Raw genomic sequence first — 27352 nt, 5'->3', positions numbered from 1 at the left:
ACAGTCAGGGACGGATCATGTGAAGCCTTCAGGACCAGAGTGAGGCTTTTAGACACTGTTTTAATGAACGAGAAGCCAGCATGGAGGATCTGAGCAGAGGACTGACTTCTGGCTTTGTGTGGGGTGGTAGGTATGTTCCGTGACTTCCCATAATAACCAGTCTAGCGGGGAGAGATGACTCTTAGAAAACTAGTTACCATACAGCATGATGAGGGAAATGACAGATCGTACTACTAAGCCTTACTGTGTGCCAGACACTCTCATTTTATTTAATCTTCACAGCAGTCTCATGAGGCAGGTCCGATTATTTTCTGTCTTGTTTAGCGGCAGACTGAAGTGCAGGACAGTGAAATCACCTGTCCGAGGTCACCCAGCTGGTGAGTGTCCTCTGTCAGTTCCCTCTGGCCACTGCACAGAGGGTCAGTGAACTAGAGCAGCTACAGGAGAGTGGTCAGGAAGCCGGTGCAACAGTTCAGAGGAGAGAGTTGATAGGTGTCTTGGATGGTGGTGGTGGAGGTGGTGACAATAGACCAGATTCTGAATATATCTGAATATAAACCAATATGATTTGCTGCTGGAGGATCAGATACGGGGTGGGAAATCAGGAGAGATGCCAAGACCGAGCCTAAGATTTTTGGCCAGAGCTATTGGGTAAATTAAATATTTACTGAGATGGGGAAAGCTGAAGGAAGAGCAGGTCAGGAGAGAAAGTCAAGGCTTTGGCTTGCTTCAGATGTGTAAAAATACATGTTTACTGAATGGAGGACACTGTCTGCCGAACGTCCCATATCCGCCCTTCCCACACTCTGTTACCTTTGAGGAGCATCTGTCGTTGAAATGATTGGAAAGTGCTCTTCGGCCAAGTCCTTTTCACACCATCCACCACCCCAGGGTTCCAGAGAGAGAGAGAGAGACCCATCCCCTGTGACCTTCTCACTTTGCTTTTACACCTTTCATTTTGTTTTCGCAGCTTTGACCTGAAGAGAGCAATTTCAACTCAACTTGTGCTCAGGGTCAAGGGGAGGCATCTTGCCTTGAACTCTTTCCTGGGCTTCTCCTGGGCCCCCACCCCTAAGCATTTTTTTTTTTTTTTGGTCTGTAGATTATAGTCCTGTTGGCCTTGGGGTAAGGTGGAGGTGGGTTGGGGGCCTGTGAGGCTAGAAAGTGTGAGTCCCCCCCAACCCCTGCATCTGTCAGAGGAAGTCTGGGTGATTCAGTAAGCAAAGGAGCTAGCATTAGGAAGGAAAATTGCACGCAGTGGAGAAATTTCTATCTGGACCATTTGTCTGTGGCCCCCTCCCCACCATGGAGGGTGACCCTGAGGGCTGGCAACCTCTCCTCCCTGGGAGGCGGGTGGCAACTGAATTGTGAAGAACTGGCTGTCTAGTTCATCTCCGGCCTGTTTTATTTGGGCAGTTCCTGCGGATTTCTCTTTGACTTGTCTTTGTGTGGTGTGTGTGTGTGGATCAGGTTTCTGCAGCTATCTCTTTGACCTCCCTTTGTGGTGTGTGTGTGTGCGTGTGCGTGCGCGCTTGCATGTCAGGCCTGGGTTTCAGCTCAAACATGCCTTCCTCAGTGAGGCCTTCCCTGACTACTCTCTGGGTCATTCTCCACCAGGTCTCCCGATTTCTTTTCCCCAAAGCACTTTTTACTTTTTGAAGTGATGTCGACCATCTCTCTCGGACAGGGCTTTCATCTGTCCTTCACTCTGCACTTGTGAGAACCATGACAGTGTTGTGGGTGACTAGCCCTGGAGCCCAGGCCTGTGCCTGCACGTGTGTGGCCGGTGGTCCCTGCAGGGGACGGCAGAGTCCTGGGGCAGGGCCACTTGCCAGGCACTGCCCCCTCCTCTGTTGGCACTCTGCTTGCTGTGTGAGAAGACCCTGTTAGGACTGTGGCACATCTATTACCCTTAAGGCAGTGGGGAATCTGAGGTGATCACTAAGCTCAGCTCCCAGCATAAGGCCCAGGCAGTGATTTAAGGACCCTCCACGAGGAGAGGAAGCCCCTCTGCCCCTCCTCTCCCCTCAGGACTCTTGGACTCCAGCTCCCTGTGTTTCTCTCTGATTATGGGCTCTGCCTGTCTCTCCCTGAAGCCCTGTGTCTGCCCTCCGTTTCTTTCTTCTTCCCCCACCCCTCCCTCTCCCTGCCCTCCTTTCCCTCTTTGTTCTGCCTTCTTTCAATTTACTGAATTCTTCCCTCACGGTAAATGCTGGTCACGCAGACTGTCACTGACCCCTTACAAGAGTCCATGTAAGACAGATTTTTATCATGCCCATTTTTCAGATGGGGAAATGCAGGCTCAGGGAGACTTGTGACTTGTCTGTTTCCACAGCCAGTATGTGGCCCAGCTGGGATTGGAATCCAGGTCCTGGTGTTTATACTCTACAGTATCATGGTTCTGACAGATAACCAGTGTTACCCTGTGAGAACATGGGGACCTCAGGTCCACTGATCCAAAAGGCTTCTAAGCACAGAAAGAGGAAGAGTGAGGGAGATGAGGCTGGGCAGGTTGAGGGGAGTCTGGGGAGGGGTAGGCTGTGAGGTCATACCCTGCGGTCACCCTCCACGCACACTGTGCGTCTGAGCCCTGCCCGAGGAAAGAAGTGAGTAGCCCCTTGGGTCTTGGGCCAGGTGCTGCCTGCCAGCCAGTGTGGGTTATTTATAATCCCAAGGCCAGAGCAACTGGGGAAGTTAAAGCTGGAAGGGGAGAGGCAGCTAAACACAGCCTCCACCAGTTCATCTATGATAGATGTAAGTGAGAGGCTAACTCCAGCAGATCCTTTTTTTGGAGGGAAGTGAGTGGTGAGGGCAGTAATAAAATTCTCTTCTTATTCAACCTACCGGGAATACGACCTCTCCAAACTTCAGCAGGAGGACAGAATGGCCAGGATGGGTCAAGCTCAACCATGATCTCCCAGACAGCATTTTCAAGAGGAGTCTGGGACAACCTTGGAAATAGCTACTCCCCAGCTCTCCTAGCAAGTAGAAAGTATTTTAGAGAGGGAGGGAAAAAAATGCACCTAATTCACTACACTCCTGGCCTGTCCCACTCAGGAGACCGGTGATGGTTATTTACAAGGCTGGCTTATTCATGGCCACTGAAGCTAGGAGAGGCAGGATGGAGACAGAATCTAACAAACGAGTTATTTATATCTACACCCCCGACCTCAGAAGGAAAATTCCCATACTTAGGCATTCCTAGATGGCCTGCGACACAGGATATTTAAAGTAACAATGGGCCAAATTCCTGCTCACATTTTTGGCAGTGCGCCAGTCTGAAAGTCCGCAGGAGAGAGACTTGTCCGGCTGTGTAGCTTTAGTGGGGTGGGGGGAATAAAGACTTTCTATTTCGGGACTTATTTAAGATCTGACTTCCCCCCTCCTTCCTGGAATCACGAGGAAAACATGAATTAGAGACAACAATCCATGTAATCTACTTTGGAAGATTTTAGGAGCTCTGTGGGTACCCCCAACTTGGATAAAGCGAGGATGTTAAACAAATGAATAGGACACATTTTGAAAAACCCTTGAACTCCTTCTGCATTTCTTTACCTGGGGTTGGAAATAGCCACTACCTGTGGGCAATCTAATAGCCAAACTCTGAATACTGCAACAATTGTATGGAGCTGGATGGACATGGCTATATAATAGTCACTGGCCCACTTCTGTTATGACCCTGTGGCATTAGTTCCAAGGAAACCCCAGAAAGAGCTGAAAAAGGTGACTTCTTGTACTTACACAGTTGGAAGTTACAGTTGACTTCTTATAGCCCCTCCGAAGCCTATGATATGTCTAAGCACCAGCCTTGTAAAGAAGTAGAAAATCTACAAGTTCTATCAGCAAGGATGCCTTTGACAGCAAATCACGAAAATTACCCGGCTCAGACTGGCTTCAATTATATGAAAGTGGGACTTCCTTGGTGACCCAGTGGTTAAAACTCTGAGCTTCCCAATGTTGTGTGGCAGCCTGGATTGGAGGAGAGCTTGGGGGAGAATGGATATATGTATTTGTATGGTGAATCTCTTTGTTGTTCACCTGAAACTGTTACAACATTGTTTGTTAATTGGTTATACCCCAATACAAAATAAAAAGTTTAAAAAACAAAAGCAAACAAAAAAATAACCCCTCCAAGCTTCTAATGCAGGGGGTGTGGGTTTGATCCCTGGTCAGGGAACTAAGATCCCACATGCTGCATGGCCACAGTATATGTATATATACTTCATATATGTGTATGAGTATGAAGAATTTATTCATGTAGATAAAAGAAATCTTCAGGTAGAATGACTTCAGGACTGGCTAATTAGGCAGCTCAGTGATGTCAAAAAGGACCCAGGTTTTCTCTCTGCCATCCAATTTCTGGCCTTTATCCTCAGGCCACCTCTCTTTATGGTACTAAGAAGGCTGCTCTTTGAGTGTCATAAGACACTAATGTAGCTTCCTTTCTTCTTGGTTTGTCATTTGAAGAATGAAGAAACTTCCTAGATTTCCCCTCCCATCCTATCGGTCATTTCTGTATTACTTGTCCATGCATGAACCAGTCACTAGCTGGGAGACTGGGGTCAACATAATTTGATTACACTCCTTAGGGCTTAACCCTGCAGCTGTAATAGTTACTTCTGCCTGAACCCTGGAAGAAATCCAAACAAGTACAGTGGATGGATATCAAGGTGTCTGCCTCATTAGCTATGAGAGTAAAACTTTGGAAGTAACTTAAATGTCCATCAATAGAAGATGGGTTCCTTTGTAAAAAAGAAAAAATGATTGATAACCAGTATGCCAAGAACTGTTTAGACCTGCAGATACATCAGTGAATAAAACTACTCTTGACGGGGGAAAGACAGATAGCGATAAGTACATGAACACATATGTGTATAATTCCAAATTAAAATAAGCGCAGTGAAGGACAAGAGACAGCCCAGGAAGTCCTCTCTGAGGAGGTGATAGTTCAGCTGAGAGAAGAGACAGGTGAGCCATGGAAGAATATTTTAGCAGGAGCAAGAGGCAGTGCAGGGGTTCAGAAGCAGGAAGCGGCTTCTTGGGGTTGAGAGTCAACAAGATAAGGGTGGGAGGGCTGGATTAGGCAGGGTCTTGTGGGCTTTGGTAAGGAGTTTGATTTTGATTCTAAATTGAGTGGGAAGAAACTGAAGATTTAAAAATACATATTCCTTTTTAAAACTTTATTTTTAAAAATTAATTTTATTGAACTAAGTTGATTTACAATGTGTTAATTTCTGCTCTACAGCAAAGTGATTCATTATACATACATACATACATACATATATTATTTTCCATATTCTTTTCCATTATGGTTTATCACAGGATGTTATAGTTCCCTGTGCTATTCAGTAGGACCTTGTTATTTATCCATTTTATATATAATAGTATGCATCCGCTAATCCCAACTCCCAATCCATCCCCTTCTTCCCCCTTGACTGTTACAAGTCTGTTTTTTATGTCTGTGAGTCTGTTTGTTTTGTGGATAAGCTCATTTGTGCCATATTTAAGATTGCACATTTAAGTGGTATCACACAGTATTTGTCTTTTTTCTGACTTACTTCACTTAGTATGATAATCTCTAGGCTCACCTGTGTTGTTGAAAGTGGTATTATTTCATTCTCTTTTATGGCTGAGTGGCCAGTCCATTGTATATGTGTACCACATTTTCTTTCTTCATTCATCCGTTGATTGCACATTTAGGTTGTTTCCATGTCTTGGCTATTGTGAATAATGCTGCTCTGAATATAGGGATGCACGTATCTTTTTGAATTATATTTTTTGGGGGATCTATGCCCAGGAGTGGGATTGATGGGTATATGACAACAACTCTATTTTTAGAAAAAACTTTGTATTTTGAAATAATTTTAAATTTACAAAAGAGTTACAAAGATAATACAGAGAATTCCTGTACTCTTCACCCAGCTTCCTCTAATGTTAACATCTTACATAAACCATGGTAATTTATCAAAACTAGGAAATTAACATTGGCATAATACTCTTTATTCAGATTTCATCAGTTTTTCTACCATGTTGCATGACTTGTTTTTCCTAGTATGTGACACTTTCTCACTCTTTCCTTCTTTTTATGGCCTTGACATTTTGATACCTATCAGGTATCTCCTAGAATCTCCCTCAGTTTGAGTTTTTCTGCTGTTTTCTCATGATTTGACATTGTCTATGAATTTGGGGATGAATAGGAGAGGTGACAGGCCTTCTCTTCACATGATTTCAGAGAGTATGTGACATCAATGTGACTTTAACTGGTGATGTTTAACCTTGATGACTTGGTCAAGTGGCATCTGCTAGGTCCCTCACTGCAGAGTTACTGTTTTCCCCTTTCCATGCTCTATTCTTTGGAAGTCAATCATTAAGTCCAGCTTACACTCAAGTAGAAGGAGGAGCTGGAGGGTTTTAAGGGCAGTGACAAGAAAAGATTGGATAAATGACTGTCATTGTGGAATACATGTCTCTAGTACAGACCTGGAACTGTCAGTGAAAGTTGCGTATCTTAAAGATGATTGCCTTTCACATTACCCTTCAGTTTATTTTCACGGTCATCTGTAAGGTGAATGCTGTGCTATCTAGGATTCTGCACTATGTGAGAGATGTTCCACTTGGCAGTTCTTCTGAAGAGAGAGGACTTTGCTGTGTCTCCCAGTGGACTGCCCTGTGCACAGCCCTGCCACCCAGTTTGGGCCCAATGAGGCTCCTGTTTTTAACCAGTGGCCTCCTTGGGCAGGATGAACAAAGGGTGTGTCAAGTGTGGTTTAGTTAAGGTTGGGTGGTTGGTGTGGACAGCAGTGCATATGAAAGGGAAGGTGGGAAGAGGAGGTGGTGAGGCAGAAAATAAAGTGACATGTAATAACAGCTGTTAAAAATCAGAAAGTGGAGTGGCGGGGGTATTATAGAGAGTCCAAGTGAGTTGTTGAGTGAAGAAACCTTTTTGCAGGAACAGCTTTGTGAAGTATGATCCCATGTATGACTTTAAAGATGAAAGGATAGTCCCTAGCACATAGTAGACACTCACTATTTGTTGAATGAATGAATGGTGTATAGCAAAACGTTAAACTGAGGCTGGGAATGGGGGGTGAGTTTTTCCCTGTTATTTTCTTTTTTTTTTTTTGCAACATTCATGTTATTTAAAAAAAAAATAATTAAGTAACACCTTGATTTTCCCCTTGAAGTTGATGAGTAATAGTTCTCAGCTGGCCTGGTTTGAGTGGTGCATATTTAGTACTGACCCTTAATGCTTTTAGTAACCATACATCTTCTAGAAAGGCCAGGAGAACCAATAGCTTAAGTTCCTAAACTGACTTCCTTTTTCCCTCCTTGGGGATGTTCTGTCACAGTCAAGTGATGAAGGGAGCAGAGGACTGGGAATTTGCCAGATTCAGTTTTGCAAACTACTGGCCCCAAAGACCTTCGCATTCCATGAATGATCCTACAGCATGCAGCCAGGGCTCAGGCCTCTTCCCACACATCAAACATCCCCATAATCCATTGACCAGACACCTTCTTCCCAGTGTCCAGGGATGGGAGCACAGGTAGGAAAGCAGGGGCTCTGGAGTCAAGCCTGTGCAACCTTGGGCATGTGACTTCACCTTCTAGAGCCTCAGTTTCTTCAACTGTAAAATGGGTGTAATAGAAGTATAGGCACAGAGTGAGGACAAAAAAAATGGGTCAAAAGCACTTGGTTGGCATCAGGCCTTAAATACCCACGTGTCAGCCGCTGGAGGTAAAAGCTGGTCCTGTCGTTCACATCATCCTGGTTATGTGGTGGGAACCCTCCATCCCCCAAGGCTGGCTTGGGACAGAAATAAAGCCTGAGGCCACTTGTCCCTTCCCCTTTGACTCTCCTTTTGGTATATCATTAATTAATTAACACATTAAACAAATATTTATTGACTGCTGCTCACATGCCAGATGCTGTGCTGGAAGCTTCCCAAGGGGTGTGGTGTGTATGGGAATGCTGATCCCCAAACTCAGGACAGTGGGTGTGGCTGGGGGCGGACAGAGGCCTGGACTCTGGAGTCTTGCCAGTCACCAGCAAGCAACCTGCTGCTTTACCCCAGTGGACAGTTTCTAAGTGCGCCGTGACAAAGGCCAGGTGGTCCTGAAGTTGAGAACAAGAAGCCTCAGAGCAAGAGCTCATCTGCTGGGGGGAACAGACAGGCTGTGAACAGACAGGTGTGGATAGGTCATCCCAACACTGCATGTTGCAGGAGTGTTAGGAGGAGCCCAGTAAAGATCAGAGAGGAGCGGGGTGGGACTGAGTGGGGAGGCGTGGTGCTGATAGCATCATCACTGTTGCTATCACTTTAGGGAAGTTTTTGGTAGAAGACACTGTAGACTGCCACATAAGTGCTCGGAAACCACAATGTCCTAGGGAGACAGAAAGCCTGGCTCCTCTTCTTGGCTTTGCAGCTAACCTGTGGTGTGACTTGGACAAGCTGCACTCAGGATCTCATCCATATAATGGAAGTGGGTGGATTGGACCAGCGATTCTGAACACTGTAGTGGGTCACATACCCCTCTGAGAAGCTGGAAACTGCCTCTCAGACAAAAAGCAAAAATACACAGAAATTTATCTACAGTGTCAAAGGGCTCCTTTTACCACTTCCTCCACCCTCAAATCCTAGGCTAAGAATCTCCAGCTTCCATGACCTCAGATATCCTTTCTGGCATTATGACCTGACACCTGTGCCTGAGAGACATGCCTGCAGGGTAGGCATCCTTAAGAAGCCTTCTAGATGGGGGTTGGGACATCTTGTCTTGGGTTCAACTGCCCAAAGAGGCCAGTCAGACTTGACACCAGCTGGCATTAGGAACGGAGAGCCAGGAAGATGATGTGAAAAAGAGAAGCAAGGTTGGGCTAAGGGACATCAAGGTACAAACACCATGATCAGTGCAACCGGCACTCAGTGCAGGGGGTTTGGACAGTGAAATGGGTGGGGGGATGCTGTGCCAGAGTGAGGGGACCCTGCCCAGTTTGCAAAGAGTAATTAGTTGCCTTTTAGCTTCAGCCATCTGCTTCCACAGGCGATGGGGGGCCCAGAGCAGCCAGTGCTTTTTGTTTTTCATGAGAAGTTTTAGATCTGGCTTTGGAAGCCTCTTCATTTTCAAATAACAACCAAGTTTCTGAAAAAGCTATGGGCCACTGTCTGCGATTTCTTGCCTATGTGATCCATATGTCTAGGCTACAGATGGAGACACAGAGGCTAAGGGGAGAGGAGACCGCGTCCTTATATTCTCTACTCTTCTATGAACCGTGTTTCTGCCTCTAAGACAATGAGTAATGTTATGTTAGTGCTGCACACAACCACTGTCAAACCCTCCAAGTGTCATTAGAAGGGCAGCGACCCTCCCAAGGTCACAAGAGAGGTGGCGGCAGAGCAGGGTCCCGGGCAGTGGGACCATAAGGCTCAGCTGCTCTTCCCCACACATGGTCCTAAGGGGAGGGGTCTATGGAAGTGGCAGCCACTTCTCAGAGAGCCCCAAGGCCCTGGCTGTGCCCACTCTGGGAAAGGGCTCCACCTGGATGGACACTAGTTCTTTAATCCGATTAGATCTGGCACCTCAGAGAGCCTTGGTAATCCAGGGCTGGCTGGAGCATTGCCTGGAAACTCGTCAAGCAGTGGCCTCAGGTTGGGAGGAGCTCTGCTTAGAAACACGGGGTCCCCAGCCCTGCTGCTTTCTGCGTCCACCTGGGCGACTGTGGCTCCTTGGTCTGTGCCTTCTTTGTGCTTTGCCCCTGGAAACCCAGAGTGGGGGCCTGCCCCCTTAAATCCTGTGTATGCATCTCTCTGCACACAGCTGCCGCCGCCCCACCCACCCACAGAGCCACCAGACCACACTTCTGAATTATCTGGGGCAACTTAAACTGCCCCCTCACCCTGTTAAGAGTCTTGCCTCTGGCCACCACAGACCAAGTAATTCCACAGGTTGGGGAAGCAATTCGTCTTTTGATTGCAGAGGAAATGAGAAAGGCTGGCCAAGAGCAGTGTTGGGAGGGTTGTTACCATGTCGTGTGGTGACGCAGCATCCTTCCTGAGATCTGTTTGAGGGGGCCTCAGTATTTTATATGGGGTGTTGTGAAGTGATGCTTAGACCCGGGTTCCAGTCCAATCTCAGTCAGTCTATGTAATCTTGTTTAAATACTGCCCATCTATTGACTTCTGTAGAAGAACATGACGGGGGGTGGGTGCGGGGATACTAGGAGAGCTGCTATTTGGGGAGCGTTTGAAAGTTAGAGTAGGCCCTTAGCATTCAGTACACAGGCTGTGGGGGAAGGCCTACCACTTATCAGTTGTGTGGCCTTGGATGAGTGACTTACTCTCTCTGAGCCTCAGGGGTTTCTCATCTATAAAAGGAGACTGATTATATCAACATACTTTGATTGTTTTTCAAGATTGTAAATGATAATGCAGCTCAGAAGCAATAGCTTTTGTAATGATTTCCTAAGGCCACTTGACCTCTGTAACTCTGTGAAGGCTTTCTAGAATACTGACCCCAAGTAGAGCATCACCTGGAGCTCTTCTCTTGCTTTGTCCTTGGTGGATTTTCTGTTCAGAGTCCAAAGCCACTCACTCCCTCCTTCCCGAAGCCCAGTGAGAGAGAAGCCAGTCTGGAGACTGGTTACCTAGTCTCTGCAGGTACAGGGAAGAAAGAGGGTAGACCAGAGGGAGAAGGTAGGGGAGGAAGGGAGCCGGGAGGGTTGCAACCTCGCAACAGTTAAATGTTAATATAGGTGTCAGCATAGGAAGTGTCTTCTAATGACAGAAGGAAACGAGGGAGTTTTTCAATCATCTCCTGCTTAACAGATACAGATGTATTCATAATTATCCCTTGCCTTGGGCCTTGAGGCCCAGGTGGGCTCCAGAAGGCCTGTGTTCCTGCCAGACAACAGTCCTTAAGGAACGTCATGTAGACAATTGGAATGCCGTTTATCGTGCAAAGCACAATAAAACCCTGAGCTCTCTTCCTGTCTCAGAGACCCATAAATTATGAAAATTATACCTGCCCCAGGCCATGGACATATTGTTTTATTAAAGTTCCGATGAATAAACTTAGGGCTCTGAAAAATGTCCTCTCGGCTTTCATCTGGCACACACCTCCAGCACCGAGCTGTCTGCTGGGGTGCATTCAACGAGTTCACAACCCAACTTGGCGAAGTTGAGCTTATTTCAAGGTGCAGGTTCAGCAGGCTGCAGGGGCCAGCTGGGGAGCTACGGAAGGGGCTCAGGACCTCCTGGCCTGATGACAAGAGTTGTCCAAGGGGTTCTTGTTTTCTGCCATCAGCGTGGGGACTCCCCCTTGTCCTCACCATTCTCTTTTTTGGATGAGCTGAGGCTTGTGGTGCCGTCATATGAGGTGTGTGGTTATGGATGTGGAGAGAGTTTTAATCTATTTTTAAATTTAGTTGCTGGGGAGTCTTTTTAGTCCATCCTGTGTTTCTGCCCCAAACTGAGTTGCTAAACCTTCAGCTCTCCATTTTCTCATCTACCCTTCAACCGTGACAGGCCTGTAACTCCTTCTGACTCAATTTCTGCATCTTTAAGAGGTAACTAACAATGGTATCGGTCAAGTATGTTCAAGACTTGGCAAAAGGAACCATTCACTATATTCTAAGCATTATTATTGCCCCAAGTCATTTCATAACTGGGAGCCAAGAGGAACAGGGCCAGTCGAGGAAAGACAACGAAGGCTCAGGCAGGACTTTTTCTCTGGCCACCAATTTTTAAGAAACAAGCTCACATTTGTTTAGCTTGTTTCCTCAAGAGGTTTTGGGTGGGTGAGACAAACCCAACATCCTGTATAGGTTTCTGTTATTTTTAATCTCTAAACTGTAGGAACAAAACCAGGGGCAGACCTGCCCCACGTCTCCACCTAATAAGATACCCAAGACTTAAAAGCCTGGGTATCAGTAACTGGGATTGAGCCAAGAAAAAGGAAAACCACCTCCAAGCGTCATCAGTGAAGGAAGACGCCATCATCCAGGAGTGGGAGAGGCCACAAGTTCTGGCTGAGGGGGAGGCTGGCATTGTCTTTATTCTGGAGCAGTTCTAGAGCTGAGAAGACCACAGGAGGATGGACATCCCTTATGCCTTTTTGGGCAGTTACCAGGGGATCCTTGGCATGGGCTTGGATGTCTCGAAGAGGAGCCTGAGGCTTTCACAAAGACTGGAAATATGCCATCCCTGGTGACCCCAGAGACAACCCAGAGCTGGATTCAGGGCTCCAAACTGCACCTGTCTGTCTAGCTTCTTCTGTCAACCATTGTTGGGCCCCTTATGGCTAACAGAAGAATATCTTTAAAACAGGAGGCATGTGTTCAGTTTCAAAATAATAGTCAAAGTCTCCATGTGATTGGCATATGCAATGAAAGTAATTAAAGTCTCTCCTCCCCGCCCAGCTACATCCTCTGATTTAAGTGTCTGCATGGTATGGGGGGAGATGGATAGATGGAAGGTGTACTGGAAAGGCAGAGGCATGTCATTTAATAGATGGAAGTCCAAGGGAATGGGTTTGTTACAGTATCCACCAATCTAGAGACTATAAGAAAACTGTCAAGGGTTTGTTTGCCTTCTGTAAGCCTGTGTGTGGGTATATATGTGAAAATCCGCTTGGGGAACACCAAGGTGAAGAGAAAAGAGCTGCAGAATTTGTATAAATTGGACAGGTAGATGAACCTCCCCCACTCCCCAGTCATCCATCTGTTACCAATACACTCTTGCATAGGGGAGGGCTTGCCAGAGGATTTAGCAGCACCTGGCAGGATTCAGCTTCATCAGAAAGTGAAGCTTTCCTCCAGGGGCTCTAAGGTCATCCTCGAGGCAGGACCAGGGCCAGGAAGCCCTGTCCCCCTGCCACACTGTCCACCAGAGCCTGGTCACTCATTTCCATTTGGCAGGCGTTCTTTGACAAACTTTGACACCTTGCTGGGTGAGGATGTCAGGGGTGTGAACACACAAACACGAGAAACGGCAGTCCTATGTATATTTAACAATATATATTTATATATATTTTCTAGATCAGTACATTCAGTTTTTTACTTGCTTTTTCTTCACAAACAGAAGAACTCTTACAATAGTAGACTTTCTAAAATAAATACTATTAAAATAGAGCTTCAAAATAAATATTCTATACAAAGGAAATCTTCTGTGGTAACTTTTGATGTGGGGTGAGAAAGGGTTACAGTGAAGAGGGAAAATGTGCCGGGATGACCCTTGAATAGCTTTTCTGTTTTTTAACACAAAACTGAACTGTGGGGCAGTGAGAAGAGAAAGCAAGACAAGACACCACACCGAATTACCCACAGCAAAAATGGCAGCTTAAGATTTGTCATTGACTGTCACAGTAGGCAGGGGGCATAAAAATGCTTACCAAAGGCATATACCAGAAGGCCAGCAAAGTTCATAGGATGCCCTAGTGACGTGTACGGTGCAAAGTGGTGGTGCCTACACCCTGCCGGTTACCTCCTGGGGCAGCACGGAGACCACAAAGGTGGCGGGATCTGGTGCCAACCCACACTTTCCACACTTGGGACTTGTCATAATCTAACCGGGCCTCACTCGATGTCAAGCAGGGATGCATGCAGACTCCAGAGCGCTGAAAGAACCAGACACATCACCTGATAGTCTTCCGTCTGTCAGTTGTGAAGGGGCCCCTATCAACAGCAGGGACTGGTCTTCACTCCTCCCAGACAGGGCGAGTGAGGAGCCTTGGTGTACCCCATCTTCTACCTAGAAAGGTTTGGCTCTCCTAGACCCAGTTCTCAGGGCGCTTGCCAGAGTTTTGGGACTTTATGAACCCACCCTCCAGGGGAAGCAGCTGTGGCCCCTTAGGACAAGGGTCCTGGGCCCAGGCTTGTGGATCCCACCCCCAGTTCCAGGCAGACCCACCAGCCATCCCAGATTGAATCTTAGTGGGAAGCAGCTGGCACTCTGATAAAAAGGTCAAGATGAGGAGGCATCACCCAGCCAAGCAAGACATTGGTCACAGGACGCACAATCAGCCAGAAGTGGCCACAGAAACGCGCCGTGTTGCTGAGAGCTTGACTGGCCCCTGGGGGCCACAGGCAAGCCAGTTTTGTTTTTTCTTTTTGCCAGAAAATCATGCTGAGGGACTGCTGTGCAACAGTGCTGGGAGAACGAAAGCTGAGCGAACGAGACAAGGAGAATTCTGCAGACATCCTGGCAGGTTAGACGCAAACCAAAAAAAACAAGCCAAAGCAGGGGAAGGAAAAAAAGAAAACCAAAACCCAGAGAAATCTGTGTTTACAACTATATACACAAAGCCAGGGTTCAGGAGGCTACTTGCCAGGAAACAAGGGTCTTTGTAGGGATGGTGGGGTAGGGTGTGTGTGTGTGTGTGTGTGTGTGTGTGTGTGTGTACACAGCTTATGTAAATCATTTCTCCACAGAATGGGCACGTAGAACACCAAAGATCACCAAAGTGCAACTTGCCACTGGGTCAAGTTTCCCGTGGAGACATTTGAGGGAGGGGCTTTGGGGAAGGTTCTGAGGCCTCTCCCAGAGTGGACATATGCCCTCTCTTTTGCGGGGGTAACCTCTGCACACCTGTTCTGAGGAAAAACATCTCCAGTCCCTTCAGTACACATCTGATACATTCAATTAGGACAAGTGGTTGGCTGAATGTGTTTTTTCTATCATTCCCTCTGATTTGTGCAAGAACATCCATACATCCATGATAACTGTGGCAAGGGTAGCTACAGGAATCAGCCTTAGAAAACGCAGATGCAGTATTTCATATTCGCCTTTTACAAGCTAGCAAATGTTATATAAATAAAGGCTAAAATAATAAGACCATCCCCTCCTTTCCTCCAGTCAATAAATACCTACAGTTACAATTAACTTATTCTAAATCATAAGATGTTACTACCAGTCTTCAAAAAGGGAAGAAAAAAGAAAAAGTCCTTGAGAAACATTGGGTGCATGACCATCACAGCTACCTGCCTCCTTCCAGGAGGCTGTTCTGTTCCTACAGAACAAACTGAAGTGCTACAAAGGCTGTGCCTAGTACACTTCCAACATCACCCCGGGGTAGCTCTTCTGACCCAAGCGACTTTCTCTCATGGCGGGGAGGGGGAAAGGGAGGAGGCACAAAATACATGAAGCAAAACCCCCACACAATTGCTGGGGAGTAAGGACCAGACACACTACAGCTTTTGCATGCAACAAGTACCTACCCACGGGACGAGCTGCGCTTTCTGAGTCCTTTAGCACCTTGAGAGAGAGTTGCTACGTCTTTGGGGGCTGCTGGGAGGGGCTCATGTGGCCATGCACAGAAGCAGGGCTCAATCCCAAGAAGCCCCCCGGAGAATCTTCCCCCCACCTGCATTCTTCTGACTCCCCCCGCCAGGGCCTCCTAACACTAAAATAGACGCTTTTGTCACCATCTGTCTATTTACATTAAAGATACAGACACTGTACACCAAAAGGCTAGGACAGCAAGCAGCAGAATCAGGAGAGAAGAAGCCCACACCCAGCCGTCACTGCCAGCGCGAGGTGCTGCCTCTCTTCTCTGCTGTTAAAATCTTCTTCTTGGTGGGGAGGGGGGGATTGTGTTCCTTGAGGTTGCTCTCCCCCCAGATTTTGAAATCAGCCCTTCCTGGGGGGTGGCCCAAAAGGAAGCAAGTGTTATTATTTTTTAAAACACCATTAGTATCTGATATAAAAATGTGTAACGACTGGATCCAGAGACCACAGCCTCAGACTCATTGGCAAAATGCTATTTGGTCTCAAATTTGCTGCCCCGGTCTTCTCTACCTGTAGTGAAGTTTCTGGAAAGGATCTGGGTAGAGAGAACTGGGGGCACACAGCCGGCAGGTGAGTCTGTGACTCAGTAAGAGCCGAAGGACGGTATTATGAGTGGAACACCCCCGAGAGTTAGTGAGGAAGCTGGAAGGGAGAAAAGGTGCTGTGCAGTGGTTCCTAAATCCGATGGCTCCAGGCAGAGCAACGAACGAAGGGTGGGGGCTCCAGAGTATATACAACAGGGATTGTCAGGGTCTACACCTTCCCCAAGGTGGGGGAGACTGGGGTGGAGGCCGGGAGGAGAAGGTACAGACGATAATACTCCAAGTGTCTTCTTCCAAGTCCCCTGGCCACTCAGATTCCTCCCAGGCCGCCAGAGAGAATGCAAAAGAGCAGGGAGAAAGCGAGGGAGGAGGAGGGCCAGGAAGGCATTCAAGCAGCTGCAACTTCCGGATATGTGTCCACATCTGTGTTCCATCTTCTGAAAAAGAAAAATCGCCCCCAAACCACACCACACCCCTGCCACTGTCTGTTTCACACAAAGTTCCAGGATCCTGAACAAAACAACCCCAAAGTGCTTCTTCATCCTTTTGGGGAAGAGGGGGTGGGTGATGGTGGTCCCTATTTCTTCAGCAGCTGGGGATGCGGGGTGGGTGGACTAGCAGGGTCAGCCTCAGGATGCTAAAACCTCTGGCTGTGCCATGGTGCTCTTCTCAGGTGCCAGAAGGGAGCCAGGGTTCTAGGCGGAGCACTGGGACTTGACCCCGAGCGTCAGAAAGGCTTGTCAGGTCTGCTGGCCTTGGCGTCCCCAGCGGCCGCCTTGCAGATGACGCTGTTCGTGTGCTTGCAGCGGCACCCGGGGCGGCGCAGGCGGTCGTAGCCGCGCTGGGCCAGCTTCACACAGCCAGTGGCGGGCAGGTAGCAGAGCAGACAGGGCAGCACCAGGGACAGGGCGCCCATGAAGGACCAGCGGGCGCAGCAGTTTGAGCGGGAGCAGGAGCAGGGGTGGTCAGCGCAGGAGCCCTCATCGTCCTCGTTGGTGCAGTGGTAGAAGATGCCCTGCACCAGGCACATGCAGGTGCCATAGTTGACCAGTGTCTGCGCCGAGCACAGGCACTCCTGGTTGCAGACCCAGCAGGAAGGCAACGTCCGAGGGGACGCGCACTCCTTGCACTTACACTTCCCACAGGCCTCGCACAGCAAGAAGTGCTTGTCCAGCTCTGGGGGGCCAGCGGGGCCCTTGAGGTCCAGCGGCTTGCAGTGGATGGCCTTGGGCTGGATGCGCACAGCCCTCGGGGAGGCCTGATCAGCCACGGGTGGGGGTGCCATGTGGTCTAAGAGGCGCTGGTCGGAGGACGTGCTGCTGCTGCTGCTCACAGAGCTGGGGCGCCCGCTGAAGGAGATCCAGTGGTGGGTGACGTCCTGGTCACAGCGGGCCTGGGTTGGGGCCAGCTCTGGGGCTCCACCCCGGGTCCGCTTGGGGCCAGAGGGGGGTGCCAGGCCAGGGTTGTCGATATAGTCGTTCTCCACGTGGCTGGTCTTCATCTGGTCGATGGGAAGGATGGTGAGAGGGTGCTGGAGCCGGCTGTGGGCCGTACGGCTGTCCAATAGGGGCTGGACCATGACTGAGCTGGGAGTCAAGGGGACGCTCTGTGGGATCGGGGGCTCCATGGGGCCGGAGGTCCTGGGATGTGCGGAGTAACAGGCTTCTAGGGGCCCTGGGTAGGGGGGGAGGAAGAGAATGGATTCCAGGCATCAATAGGTGGCCTGTTAACACCCCCATCCACCATTAGGTCCTTGGGAGCCCAAATGAAATAGGATTCCTTTGGTGGACTACCCAGCATTAAGGCTTAGATGATTAGTATTAACAGTAATGACAATTTTAAGTGGTAGAAATAACTTATTTAGCACTTACAAGGACTCTTCTAAGCATCATATTATGATGTTATCAACTTTTCACAATAACCCTAGAATGTAACTACCCATTACCCCTTTTCTAATAGGAAACTAATGTTCAAAGTAACTTGTCCAAAGTCGCACAAAACCATCAGTAGCAGAACTAGGGTTCAAACTTGGGCCATCCAGGTTCATTCTTATAAACCCCATGAAACATGCTTCTGATTTAAGACAGACAGAGCTTAGCAGTTATAAATGCAGGCTCTTTAATTAGACCCAAGTTCAAGTTCTCACCTTTGCCTAGCAGTGTTGCTGTGCATGAGGTTCTTTTCACTTCTATGCCTTAGTACTGTCACCTGTAAAATGGGTTCTCGTGAGAACCAAATGAAAAAACGCATATCCAGGACCTAGCATTTTGCCTGATACACAGCACGTAGTCTAATTTACCACCATCCCAGAGAGATTAGACTCCCGGAGCACTAATAAGCACGACTAATAAGTACCAAGTGTTCTGCTGCGTGTGAGGATGCAGTGACTACAACAGTCAGTCCCTGTGTGCTCCTGTGGAGTTTTTATCAGCCAGATAAACAAAAGCCTTTATTTCACATAGTCACAAGAGAAGGAGGAGCTATATCTGATGCCTACACATCCAGGATATTAACTTACCACCACTACTTCTAAGAGCAACAACCTCCACTGGGTAATAACCCCTGGGCAGGTGCCCTCCAACAACTTGGATGGGAAATCCTCTCCAAGGGGCACTCACTTCACCCATTTCCAAATACTGAGCTGAACATTCAGCCTAAATGCTGTTTACTAGAATAGCTAAGCCAAGCCTGGATCAGTTTCTAATTTCACCGAGAGAGTGCAATTTTAAGTTGGAAACTGGCCAGAGATTCAACTGCAGTGCCTGACACGGAACCCCAGGAAGTCACTTAAATCAAAGAGCGGAAACGGCTTGGTTCAAATTTAGAAAGTGCACATTGTTTTCTATTAGAAGTGCCATTTCCTCGCCTGCTGACCTTTACATTCGGAATTCAGCTGGAGATCAATTTAAAGAAATAGCAGCAGAGGCCAAGACCTCTGCCCAATTTGGAATCCCAGAGAAAGATTAGACTCTGGAAAGATTCTACTGGACTTGTGGCTGGGGGATAGAACAGACAGCCAGGGTGAAGATAGAAGGAGATCATAACCACCTTTGAAAAAAAAAAAACCACACTGGATTAATGTGCTATGGGGTAGGGTTTCAGTAAATGCTTTTTCAAGATGCTAATGATGTTCTAATTTGGAGAGCTGACACTGTACCTCTGCTATTAGGTTCATCTTGCCTCAAAGGTGATACCTAGGGACTTCCCTGGCAGTCTAGTGGTTAAGACTCCAAGTTTTCACTGCTGGGGATGGGGATTCTATCCCTGGTTGGGAAAATAAGATCCCACATGCAGTGACAAAAAATGAGAAAAATCCTTAAACTGAATAAAAATGAAAATACAACACATCAACTTAGAAACAATTAAAAAAAAAGATACCTAAGAGGAGGATGTGGACAGGTTTCCACTTCCAGTTCTAACCTCACATCCCTCCAGACTTGGGCCACAGCTAGTCATCCTAGTATTCCAATTACAGGAGAAGGATACCTGGCTCTGAGTGACACATCCATACTTATCAATGTCTATAATAAAGAATGAAGAGAGAGAGAGAAAAGCCATTCAGGACAACTCCGCATTATACCTCCTCTGCTTGGAAACAATGGTTTGATTAAAAATGGTTCAGTTGTTGGGGAAGGACTTCTTAGACGCTTTCCAGCCTGACTGAAATAAAAAGCTCGGTCTCGATGCAAAGTTCATGAAGTGAATGAAAGGGAGCTTATCCCCAGGGTTCTCATCTGTGTACTGCAAAATGCAGAAAAAAGCACTAAGTCTTTTCTACAAGGTTCGTTGCTCAGTCAACTGATATTTCCCCTTCACAAGGGCCATGAACTATTGGCTTTGGTCCCACAGCCCTATCTAAGAGATGCTGGTGTTTCTGTGCAGAGTTTTACCCATTTCGGCGAATGTGTGCCTAGGGATAGCCTCTCTCCTGCCTCGTGTTCCCTCCACATGGCAGGAAAGCATCATCTTCAAAGAGGAGACTTTCCTATGGCAGCGTTTGACTTCAGTGTCAGGCAAGTCTGCCATCAAGAAGCCATTCTTTGCCGAGACAGCCTCCTTTAGGGGTCCTGGGTTTGGGGCTGGATGGAAGTTGTCAGTTGAGCATTTTGGGAGAGGAATTTTTTCCAAGGCTCAAGCTGGTCATGGGGTAGAACTTCAGGAATGCTAAAGTGGGCTCACGTTGTTCTTTGCAGGGATTCCAAAGCCTTGCTTCTAGAATAAATGGGTTTGGGGTCAAAAGAAGAGGGTTAGGAGCCCCAGGTTCCAGCTCTTTGCCTGGAGGAAAAGGTGTGACTAGGCAAAAGAATGGAAAATGCTGACAAAGGCTCAGGAGACGACTCTCTGGCGCCAGCCAAAAGGTGCCTCCGCCAGAACCCCCACCCCGGACAAAGACAACGTGATTCTCTTATGCCAGAAGCTCAGGTCACAAGGCTCAGGGTCCTGCCAACAAAATGTCAGTGGCAGTTTGAAGGCTGTATTGCCCCATATAGTTGAGCTTTCATCTCTGAGGACCAGGGCTGGGACTTGCCATGCTGTGTGTACTCCCTCCCCTAAACTGATTACCCACTCTCCTTCCTCCAAATCTATTCCTGAGAGTCTTTAAAAAACGAGCACACTTTCTATGGATGAATCAAAAGGCATGGGCAATTGTCAGGGATTTTAACAGGCCCTGGAATCACAGGCAGATTCATGGATAAGTCCCACCAGGAAGCCAGGGTGGGGTCAGTGGCTGCTGGTGATGGGATATTGGCATTACCCCACACCCATCACCCTCCAGAGGCAGCTGTCAACATCTGGGTAGGTACTTAGGGCCAGACAAGGGGGTGGGAGCTAGGTCCCTGATAACTCAGCTCTCTTGGGGCAAGCCACGGCCTGGATGGCTCCAGCCGGCATATTCTAAAATGCATCTTCCCCATCATAACACTGATGCAGGATTCCTTCTGGCTACAGCCCAGCAAAAGCCAGCAGCTGGCTCAGACCTATAGGTCTCCAATCTTCTCAGGCTTCATCTCCTAGTTAGCTGGGACCATCCGTCCATAGGTCGGTTGAATTCATTTGACTCACATGAAAAAAAATACTTGCTGATAGCCTGATTGATAACACTTCAGCACAGCTAAGTGAAGTTTCAAACCCCCACCTCCCCATTCCTCAGTTTCAAAGATCGATCTCTACTCACTGGGACACACCTACCCTCCAGTCTACCCAACACTGCTGAACTTGAGTGCAGTTTGATATGTACTCTGTTTCCCCTGCAAGGAAGGAAGAGATTTGTAATATAAATAGGAGAGAGGAGGCTTCTGCTTCCTTTAGGTCATTTGGGAGACTGATGGCCCATTTGGAAGACTGTGGACAGAGAAACAAAGCCAGCACTCCACTTAGCCAGAGAAGCACCTCTGTGGAGCTGTTAGGTGACAGCCTTATGGATTAGCACAAGGAAAGGAAACTTTTACCTCCACTCCAACTTTCTAATAATAATTAATAGTTAGGAAAGCATCTAGCATTTACGAAACATTTCTTGGTGACAGAATCTGTGCTAAATCTTCAAGTGATGTTCTCCTTAAATCCTCACCATCACTTTGGAGAATAACACCTACTTTGCAGAGGAAGAAACAGAAGAACAGAGGGTCACAGAGCAGGCAAGTGGTCAGGGCAGGACTTGAACCCAGTCATCCCTGCTGCCCGGACTTGCAATAACTTCTGGATATTCAGGGAAGGGCGTGAAAGCACCCTTCTCTCTTGTAGCTAAGAACTCTGCCAGTCTCCTGGGTCTGTCATCAGCCCTCGGGGAACCTCATCAGTCCATCTTCCGGCTGTTAACCCAAGCAGCCTGGAAATGAAGCCAGACAGGGCTGGTATCAGACTGGCCCCCAGTTAGGGGAGTTTTCAGTGTGGAGAGTGGAGGCCAGGGGTTTGAAACCTATCACTAAAGGAAGCATCAGTGCTTAAGACATCTTTGCTTCCAACTCCGTTTTCTTTGCTGTCCCTTTTGTCCTCCACACACCCCCATTTTACTAAGTGTTTTCATTTTTAGTTTTCTTAAGGTTGAATGGGTCTCACTTGTAGGATCTCACCACAAAGCAGCCCCTAAAAGGGAAGCCTAGAGTGGGCGGGAATCCCCGCTCCTCCCACCTGTAAAGCTGAACTTCAGGGTCCCCAGGGCACAATCATGGATGGGGCTTCCTTGTCCAGGTCTGTGGGGAAGAGGAGGAGCTAGGGAAAGAGGAAGGCAGAAGAAAGAATACCCAATCAGTGGATATTAAAAAGCCTAGAGCACAATGCCCTGTATTTGTAGCCTATGATACCTGCAGGGAGGGGCTGAGCATCAAGGTGACACACAGCTCAGTGCAGGCTGGCTGCAAAGAATCAAGACCAATGTTAAATATCAGCTCCAGCCATCCACCACTCCCCCTGGACTTAACCCGGGGAGAGGAGTTGGGAAATATTAGGAAAATCTGACAGCTGTACTTTGAAAACTACAGGTCAGCTAATGCCAAACTGACAAGAAGCTCTGAATGAAGGGGCACTTTTTGTACTGCCTCGTTCGGTCCTAGCAGGTGCTTTCAGGGAAGGTTGTTTAACCCTTTAACAGATCAGAGAAAAAGGCCTCTAAGCAATGCAGGAAACACGGGTTCTATCCCTGGGTCAGGAAGATCCTCTGGCGAAGGGAATGGCAACCTACTCCGGTATTCTTGCCTGGGAAATCCCATGGACAGAGGAGCCTGGCAGGATGCAGTCAGTCCATGGCATTGCGAAGATTGGACGCGACTGAGCAACTAAACCACAGGTTGTGTGAGAGCCCACTGCTACGTCTGTCACTACCCCTTGGGTTCTTTGGGACAACATCTCAGTTCATTAAGCTCCAATTATTGCTTCAGAAAGACTTTAAAGGGGAGGAAGCGGGGAAACGTCCCTGGTAATCCAGTGGTTAAGACTCCATGTCCTCAATGCAGGGCAAAAGAGTTCAATCCCTGATCAGGGAACTACAATTCACTAACGATCCTTAAGATCCCACATGACAGATTTAAAAAAAATAAAGGGGGTGAGGGGGATGAGGGAAGCCAGAGCTTGTCTTCCCTGTACCCTACACAGAGGGAGATCATCTTGTCTGAGAATAAAACATTTAGACAGCTGGATTTGTCTGAGAATCCTTCCCCCCCACCCCCCCCACCCCATTCCAGCACCACACTAGGAGCTGACCTCTGGCCTGTCAGAGATCACAAAAGAAAACAGCTGCTTATCCTCACTTTATCTCATCCTCAGTTATCAGTTCCCAAACTTCTTTTTCCACAATCAGCCAGCTGCGCTCCAGAGCCCCTGTGCAAGGCTGAGTTGGAGAGGTCTTACTGTACTTTTTGGTTCTGGACTATTCTAACCAGTTACACATTTTGGCTTTGATGTGTTCCCCTCATAACTGTTGTCTGCTCAGATCCCCTTAAAGAGGGATTAGAAGTCAAGAGTGAGAATGGAGCTAGAAGAAGCCTGTTAAATACTGGTACAGTTTGAGAACCCCTGGCCTGCATCAGTTTGGGGGTGGGGGACCAGGAACCTAAACTCCAGGGGAGGGATCTCCCCCTATTGGCACAAAGATCATTTTATTGGTCGCACCACCCTCCACTAAGAACTGGAGTTACAATAATAGGTTTTAGCTTACTCTTGGGATGGGGCAGGAAATGACTCCCCCTCCCCCCAATCAGAAAAGGACAAGGGAAACCACTTTTCTGCAAATGGCCACCTGCCCCAGAAGGGCCCCTTCCCTCCTCCACAAGATCCAGCACATCTGTGCTCCCTCCCTGGTGCCCTAGCTTCCTCCACTGACTGTCCTTGGAAAGAACAATCATGATCACAGCTGAACGGTGGAGCCTCTTAAACCCAGCCACATGTCCCGGATACACCCCCAGCCTTGTCAGCTGTCTGGATCTGCAGGGTGGCCCCAGGCCCCTTTCAGAGCTCCGCATCCTCCACCCTGTACATCAAGAAGTACCCCACGTCTCCTGTGGAGGAAGGGGCGTCCTTACAACCAGGCCCTCCTAACAGGCATCCCTAGTAACAAGGGCACAGCCCCAGCCCTGTACACTTGGCTAGCTGCTGGGCTAGCCCTGGCCCCTGGGTGGGGGGCGGGGTTTTTTCTCCCCACTCTGCAGATGGGGAGACTAAGGCCCAAGTTTAGCATATTTCCTAACCTCTCATCCGCTCTGACCCAGTTCCCTACCTTGGTCTAGAAGAGGTAATACAGTCTTCCGTTATGTTGCCCTTCATCACCTTCTTCCTCTGGCTCTTTTGAAAGAGTAAAAATATATTCCAGTGAGTCATTGCTTTCCCTTCTGTCCAATAGCTCCAGGTTGGCCATGCGATGGAAGCTTCTCCACTCTTGCCCTTCCCCTTCCTTAAAAACACAGTCGTATCGACATCCCAAATTCAAAATTTTCACTTCTGTCCCTAGATCCAGAGATTTTCCTCACAAGGAAACTTCTGCCTCAGTTGGGGCCAGATGATAGACAACTCTGGATGCAGAACCAAACCGAATCCCGTACTTTTCACACTGAACTCCTTCTCTGAAGAGAAGGGGTTACTTTCTAAGCACCCTGGTACCATTACTTGGGCCCTATCCAAGAGGACAGCCTGGGAAAAGAAAAAGGCTTGTGGGGGCCCAAAAGCTGGTGCTGGAAGATGTGACAGGAAGGGACTAACAGCATCAGAAATCGGAAGATAATTCCACACATGTGATCCCAAGCATTAAGCTCCAGAGCAGTACATCTCAGGGGCCATTTCTGGAAGTGTTAATGGGTGCTTTTTCCTCCCTTAATTTTAAAATCACTGACTTTCAAATTTTGCACTGAAAGGCTGCCTTCATTTGTTATTCAAGTCAGCTGAACCTCTGGGCAGACGCACCGTCAGGTTTACCAGAGTGGGGGATGGAATCCCAAAGAGCCGTCTCTCCACCTATTCTGGAAGGATAAAAACAAAAAAGACGTCTGCAAGCTCCAAATGTCTTCAGCCCCTGCCCTGCTTTAACTAGGAATCATTCTGTTCCATGTGGTCAGTCTCCTCCCACAAAGCCCCTTGGAAGCTGTAAGGAGACACTGCCATTGCAGAGGGTACTAGGAGAAAAAGGTGGTGGGAATGAGCAGGAGAGCACGTACTCTCCACAGAACAGAGAGCAAGAATCTAAAAAGGAAGATAACCAAGAGATGTCTTCCTCACTGAGCATTTGTCCATCAAGGAGATTTTACAAATCTGCCACCAAAATGCCTACCTTGTACTAGCCATGCAGCTCAGTTGGTCAGGATGTGCACTGTTCATATAAGAATTCATCTAGAGCCTTCTGGTAAGTGAGAACCCTCCCAAGGGCTAGGAAAGAGGCAGCTTGATTTTATACTAGACGTGTCTACAATTTCTTTCCCACCCTTCTGCTTGGAGAAATAGAGGGAGACAGAGAAAGGGGGTGGGGGGTAGAGGGAGGAAGGTTGAGGTGGAAGGGTGTCAATGGCTGCCTTCCTTTCCTAGTCTGCCCCATACCCACATACCAAGAGGAAAAACTGAAATTTTCAGATGTTTATGCCCCATTTGTGTTACGATCCAGGGAACTCTAAACATTGTGAAATCACCAGTGCAATATTGGGTAGGGCCTCAGGCCAGACTGAGCTTAATAAGACATTGATAAACCCACATTTCCTAAATGCTCTGGGCCTTTACCTCCCAGCTTTGTATCCCTGAGAGGATCAGAGGCACTGGAGAGCCTCCTCAGTCAGCGAACCAGACTGACAGGCACTTTCTCTTACCCAACCCCAAAGTGGAGAGAATCATGCCACTGGTTTGGAAGCAGGAAAGAGGGGGTTCACACGGGGTCTGGGCACCCCATTGAGCACACACCCTTCCTTTCTTCACAAATCATCCTGGGGGGAGAGGTGCTCTCTGAGCCCTAATGGGCAACAAGGCAACCTTCTGCCCTCATCCAGGCCTGGCAAAATGGATACCCATCCAGCAGCTGGTGCGTGAGGCAGCCAGCATCTCTCCCCTCTGCCCACCATCCAGCCCTCCAGCCCAGTTCTATTCTTTCCTTCATCACTCAGCCCATCTAGCCATGCAACCCTTTTCCACCTCTCTTGCTTCCTCTGCCCACAACCCCCAGCCCCCAATCAAAGAGAATTGAGTAACTGGCTTCTTGCACAAGAGCAGCTACTGTCTAAATGCTTTTTGATCATCTGCAGGGAGGGGAAACTGGGTACAGCCCTGGCCCCAGTGATGGAGCCAAGCTCCAGCTGTCCTGGCTGGCCAAATCTGCCCTTACCCCCCTTCATTGCCCCCCAAACCTTGGCGATTCAGAATTTTCAGAACGTACCGTGTCTGTCCTTCTTTCTTCTCGGTGATGTCAAGCCTGGTACCACCAAGAAGGAAGGAGGGAAGGCGGGAGCCTTATCTCTCCTACGCACGCAACCTCTTCCTCCAGCTCCCACACGCCCAGCGTTATGTAAACGCACCTTCAGCCCTCACCACAGCCCAAGCGCGGCCGGGGGCCTCGGGGCCTGGCACAATTCGGTGCCAGGGTATAGGGGGACACGAGGAGGCCGAGGGGCCTCAGCCCCTGCAGAGGCCGGCGAAAGGAAGGCAACTGCAAGGCAGTTGCACAGCATAAAATGCGGCAGCAGAGCAAAGGTCAGACGGCGAGGAACCGCCTCGCCAGAGAGAGAGCAGAAATGCCCGGTCCCGGGCCAGCCCTGCGCTGACCATCGAGGGGTAGGCAGAAGGAAAGAAAACCTAGTCCATCACGGCTCCGAAGGGTAAACTAAAACCTCCGTCGAGCATAGGCCGCTGCGGCGGGCTGGGGAGATCTACGGCAGACTGGCACCGTGGGCAGAGGGCCTAGGGTGGGCGAGTCGCCCAGGGCGAGGGTGCCCGCCGGACCCAAGAGGTGGCTCCTCACGGAGCCCAAAGTCGCTGTTCCAGCGCCCGAGGTGGGTAGTTAGTGGCAGGCGGAAAGGGGCCAGGCCAGAAGTAAACTCCCGGGACACGCATGGGGCTTCTGAGTGGTAGAGTGGGAAAGCCCGGCTTGGCAATGCCCGGGGGTCGGGAACGCCGGTGCCAGGCTGTGAGCACCCCCGGCGCCTAACTGGCCCAGCCGAGGGCGTCAGGGAGCTGCGGCGCACCGCAGCGGCTCCAGGAGGCGCAGGGAGAGGGAAAGAACATTGAGGTGGGTATAGAAATAGCGCAGCCTCTGCCCCAGCCCGAAGGGGAGTCGCGTCGCGACTCAGAGAAGGGCAGCTTCACATCCCGAAACCGGTCGAGGACTTACTTTGAGGAGCCGCAGAGTCACAAGCATTGCTCCACGTCTGTGTAAATCCCCGAACCCGAGCGGATCGGACGCCGCTGTCCTCGCAGACGCCGGCCGGAGGAACCGGCTCGGCTCCCTGCGCTCCGCAGCGCCAGCTCCGCGCTGTCAGCCTCTCTCACTGCCTCAGCGGCGATGTTGCAACCACTGCCTGGGAAAATGGCTTTTTTATGAATGGGAGGGAAGGGACCTCCAGTGCGCACGCG

General features: G+C 48.8%; 1 protein-coding gene across 3 annotated transcripts; it reads right to left on the bottom strand.

Annotated features, from left to right (window-relative positions):
- Positions 1–4184: 4184 nt before the first annotated feature.
- SPRY4 (sprouty RTK signaling antagonist 4) lies at positions 4185–27285 on the bottom strand. 3 transcript variants are annotated; one of them, XM_055429921.2, is made up of 3 exons: positions 27111–27285; positions 24030–24094; positions 4185–17494 (listed from the first exon to the last, which is right to left on the bottom strand). In XM_055429921.2, the coding sequence occupies exon 3, from the start codon at positions 17445–17447 to the stop codon at positions 16548–16550; it is 900 nt and encodes a 299-aa protein (XP_055285896.1). In that variant the 5' UTR covers positions 17448–17494; positions 24030–24094; positions 27111–27285; the 3' UTR covers positions 4185–16547. The 3 variants fall into 3 exon arrangements, with proteins under 3 accessions (XP_055285896.1, XP_055285895.1, XP_088694717.1); XM_055429920.2 differs by lacking the exon at positions 24030–24094; XM_088838591.1 differs by lacking the exons at positions 24030–24094; positions 27111–27285 and adding an exon at positions 17967–22928.
- Positions 27286–27352: the final 67 nt, after the last annotated feature.

The sequence above is a fragment of the Moschus berezovskii genome, chromosome 8 (genome assembly GCF_049115385.1).
Source record: "Moschus berezovskii isolate FMDL1 chromosome 8, NW_MosBer_1.0, whole genome shotgun sequence".
Lineage (NCBI taxonomy): Eukaryota > Metazoa > Chordata > Mammalia > Artiodactyla > Moschidae > Moschus > Moschus berezovskii.
Note: the sequence above shows the minus strand (reverse complement) of the source record. Positions and strands in the feature narration are given on the sequence as shown.

What these genes read in the sequence shown, in the direction of transcription:
- SPRY4 (XM_055429921.2), bottom strand. Translation starts at nt 17,447, where the DNA reads ATGGAGCCCCCGATCCCACAGAGCGTCCCCTTGACTCCCAGCTCAGTC.